Source organism: Aptenodytes forsteri, unplaced genomic scaffold, assembly GCF_000699145.1.
Source record: "Aptenodytes forsteri isolate BGI_AS27 unplaced genomic scaffold, ASM69914v1 Scaffold111, whole genome shotgun sequence".
NCBI lineage: Eukaryota > Metazoa > Chordata > Aves > Sphenisciformes > Spheniscidae > Aptenodytes > Aptenodytes forsteri.
In genome coordinates, this window is record NW_008794710.1 from 741,762 (window position 1) to 743,290 (window position 1,529).

The window sequence follows — 1,529 nt, forward strand, 5'->3', positions numbered from 1 at the left end:
GGCTGCCTGCGCCGCCCGCTCCGCTGGGAGAAGGAGGAGGCGCCCCGAGCTACCGGCGCTGGGAGCAAAGCAAATAACAGTTCAGAGTACTGGGCGCCTTTCGGAGGGCAATACACATGTCCCACAAGCAGGGTATTTGGAAACGCTCTCCCTTCCCCCGGCCCTCCCTGGTCCCCTCTTATCCCTCCGTTCCCTCCTCTGCCCCCTCCATCTCTCCTCCCCACTCCTCCGGCTCTGCCTCTCCCCTCCGCCGCCCTCTTTCCCTTCTCCCTTCCTCAGCCCTCTCCGCCCCGCCGGCCCTGGGTGCCCCCAACTGACTGTGCCTTTCCTCCCTGCCCAGTTGGCGGCCCCCCAGGCGAGAGCACGGTTGACTGGTGCCTCTACCAGCTCAATGGAGCAGCCGAGTTTGAGGTCTCTGAAGGTGAGTACAGGGGTGCTGAGGCGGGGCGCGTCCCCTCGACCACTGCCCCAGCTGGCGGCATGGGGAGAAACGTGGCTCACTGGTGGGAGAGCGGCTGTGGAAGAACATGGCAGCTGCCCCGGGGTGTGGGGCCTGTGGGGTGGCGAAAATGGCGTGTGGGCCCAGTGTAGGAGGGGAGGTGGGCTGGCAGGGGGTGGCCGCTGATGGTTTGCATGCACTTACGGTAACAGTGTAAGTGTCTTAGCTGGTTTTATTTTGTTTTTTTTGGAAAAGTCGGTTTCGCAGCTAGCAGCCTAGGTGGCATCAGTCCTCTTGGCCTTGGCATCGGTGGCTAATGGTGTGAGGGAGGTGGTGTAGTACCTGCTGGAAAGTTTTCTTTTTTTTTCCCCCTTAACTTTGAAGAGAGAGGTAACCTGGGAAGTTTTATTTTTGAATATTCTGTGATCAGAAAAGGAACAGCCTTTGGGTGCTAGGGCAAGAAAGTCTCCCCTCTGTCTCTGAACCACATATGATTCTGAACATGCAGAGTATTTAAACTTAGATGTCAACCTGTATTTTCCAGTATGTTGGATGCATAGTGTGCAGTGTCCGTGAGCATATTGCAGTGTCTGTTTTCCGTGAGTTGAGTGGAGCTAGGACCTCAACTCGATGTTTTGGTCTGTTGGTGGTACGCATTTCTGAGGAGTGCGTTTACTGTTTGTAAGGGCTTAAAATGCATCACAAGTTCAGCTGGACTGAAAAACTTTACAGTGCTGAGGAAAGTGACACACTGTAATAGATTGGCTTCAGGTTAGACATTAGGGAAAACTTTTCAACAGTGAAGCACTAGAATATATGAGGTAGGTATACAAGGAAATCTCACTCACTTGAGATATTCGAGGTTTGTTTCACAAACATGGTTTGAAGTGATAAAGCTACAGATCTTGCTTTGGGGCAGGTAGATAGACTACCTGTTTGGGGTCTCTTTTAGCTTTATTATCTGTGATTCTGTGGGATGTGAAGTTTTGTGTTATGTCTTGTGTTTTGCTGTTTGGAGAAGTGATTTAAACCCCGGTGTACTAATAATAAGCTACAGCTTGATCAAGGCTTTGGAGTAAGTTATTCCCCC

At 52.0% G+C, this 1,529-nt stretch overlaps 1 protein-coding gene across 1 annotated transcript in view; it reads left to right on the plus strand.

The window, feature by feature from the left end:
- Positions 1-116: 116 nt before the first annotated feature.
- Positions 117-1,529, plus strand: part of PPP2R2C (protein phosphatase 2 regulatory subunit Bgamma) — a 213,680-nt gene continuing 212,267 nt past the window's right edge. The window contains exons 1-2 of the mRNA XM_019470626.1: positions 117-132; positions 341-421. Coding sequence (XP_019326171.1) covers positions 117-132; positions 341-421 — 97 coding nt within the window. The remainder of the gene's footprint in view (positions 133-340; positions 422-1,529) is intronic.